This window comes from Plasmodium gaboni (genome assembly GCF_001602025.1).
Source record: "Plasmodium gaboni strain SY75 chromosome Unknown, whole genome shotgun sequence".
NCBI lineage: Eukaryota > Apicomplexa > Aconoidasida > Haemosporida > Plasmodiidae > Plasmodium > Plasmodium gaboni.
In genome coordinates this window covers 1-2,679 of record NW_017385482.1, presented here as the reverse complement: position 1 = coordinate 2,679, position 2,679 = coordinate 1, and the positions used below count along the sequence as shown (strand labels likewise).

Here is a 2,679-nt window from a genome sequence, read left to right as displayed (position 1 = left end):
AAAAATACAGACAATAAAAAAAGCGATATGCTATAAATCACAAAATGTGAATTAATAAACTTATACGTTTATTAATAAAATTGTAAGTTATTTTTATATATACATAATAAATGAAAAATACAGAAACAATAATATTAAAAGTAAATAAACGAATAATGATATGTTTTAAATAATTCATTATTCTATATTTATGAGGAAGATTAAAAGAAAAAAAAATTTATAAGTATTTTGATATTTCTATGCTTATGTTTTTATTTTTATAATATTTTTAATCTTCGATTAAATGCATTTAGTGTAAGAAATGCTTGGTGGTATTATGGTGAGCGGCATCATGGTGTGCGGCATCGTGGTGAGCGGCATCATGGTGAGCGGCATCGTGGTGTGCGGCATCGTGGTGTGAATCGTCAAAATTATGTACAGCGTTTGCATGATGGAAATGATGTAAATCATGTGAATCGTGTTCATCATGGTTAAAATGATGTCCATGATGGGTAGCACCTACATGGTGAGCAGCACCTGCATGATGGGCTGCACCTGCATGATGGGCTGCACCTGCATGATGGGCAGCACCTGCATGATGGGCTGCACCTGCATGATGGGCTGCACCTGCATGATGAGCAGCACCTACATGGTGAGCAGCACCTGCATGATGAGCAGCACCTACATGGTGAGCAGCACCTGCATGATGGGCTGCACCTACATGGTGAGCATCACCTACATGGTGAGCAGCACCTGCATGATGGGCTGCACCTACATGGTGAGCATCACCTACATGATGGGCTGCACCTACATGGTGAGCATCACCTACATGATGGGCTGCACCTACATGGTGAGCAGCACCTGCATGATGGGCAGCACCTACATGAACGTTATGATTATTATCATCTACATCTGCTTGAGTTTCTTGTAACAATCTCTTATTTGAATTAAATCCTTTTGCATTTTTGCTATACGAATTATTATTAAATTCGGAGTTATTCTATAAGAATAAAAAAGTAATTAAAAATGAAAGATTTTACATACATATATATATATATATATATAATATTATTATATGTATTTTTATAATTAAGTGATATATTTATTTATATTTGCAATTAAAATCCTTACGTTATCTAACAATAGAACAGAAGCAAAGACGGCAGCGGATAATACTTTATTTTTTGAGAAGGAAACCATTTTTATTAAATAACTGTATAAATATAGAAAAAAAATAAAAAAAAAAATATATAAATATAATAATATAATATATGATATCTATAAAATATGGAATACTAATTTTTCATAATATACAAAATGAAAAAAAAAAAAAAAAGGCTCTGTATATATAAAATAATGAAATGAAAAAAAAAAAACATCTATATATATATATTATAATTGTTTAATTGTTTTTTACTTTTAATTATAAAGGAAGAGAATTATTTATAATTATTTAATTTTCTTTAAAAAAAAAAAAAATTGAAGTATTAAAAATGGAGAAACTTAAAAGCAAAGTTGATGAAAAATTTATAAATGTTTTAAAAAAAATAAAAATATGTGATATATAACTAAAACAAAATTAATTAATTTTATAATAAAATGAGTTATAAATTTAATTATATTTTTTTAAAATAAGATTCTTTTTTTTAATTTATAATTTATTTTTTATGTGGCTTAATATTTTTTTAAAAAATATTAAAAAATACAGAAGTATGTAAATTTATTTTTAGAGAATAATAAATTTTATTTTATATTTAAAAAATTAAATTTTGCAAAATGATAAAAATTTTAATTTTTTTATAAATATAAATAAAATATAATAAATACTTTAATTTTACTTTTTTTCTTTTTGTATACATATTAGAAATTAAGAATTTATATATTATTTCTATATTTTTTAAGGTTAAAAATGTTATTTTTTACATATTATTATGAATAGAACAGTATATTCATCTATCTTATGTATCTTTTGTATTTTCTTTAAAAGCTTTAAAAAGAATATATTTCCAGATATAAAAGGTTTAAAAATGATATAAGAACTAAATAAAAAAAATAATTTGCATTTAAAAATTTTATTAAAGAATAAAAATATATAAAAATCTAAAATTATTTTATATATTATTGGAAGCTAATTTTGTATGGTATTCAATTTTATATTTAAAATATATACATATTATATATATATATGTATTATGTATATATATTATGTAAGGTATTTTTTTCCATAAAATAAAAAAAATAATTTCTAAATAAAATATACAAATTTTGTATATATACTATATTATATATATATTAAAAGAATATATTCTACTTAATACATAAATATACATTATATGTGTATATAAATGGTAGATAGAAATGTTTTGCATATTTTGTATATTATTAATTATTTTTTTTATCATCTAATTTATTATATATTTATTATACATATTATGTACTCAAAAAAAAAAAAAAAAAGGGAATATAAAGTAAAATTATTATAATTATGCATATATTGATATTTATATAAACATATAAAAAATTAAAATAAAATTATTAGAGTATAAATAAATGGTATATTTTGGATATAAAATAAAACAATTTAAAAATTTAAAATGATATGTAAATAATATTTATTATCATCTAAATGTTTTAAAAACGTAAGGAGAATAATTAGAAATATATTTTAATTGGTATAAAATATGGAAATAAATAAATAAA

General features: G+C 21.9%; 1 protein-coding gene across 1 annotated transcript; it reads right to left on the bottom strand.

Moving 5' to 3' along the window:
* Positions 1-289: 289 nt before the first annotated feature.
* On the bottom strand, positions 290-1,179 carry PGSY75_0029700 (histidine-rich protein; the record flags this gene model as incomplete). The annotated part of the gene is made up of 2 exons (XM_018783436.1): positions 290-979; positions 1,111-1,179. 2 exons carry the CDS (start codon positions 1,177-1,179, stop codon positions 290-292), a joined length of 759 nt encoding a protein of 252 aa, XP_018638754.1.
* Positions 1,180-2,679: the final 1,500 nt, after the last annotated feature.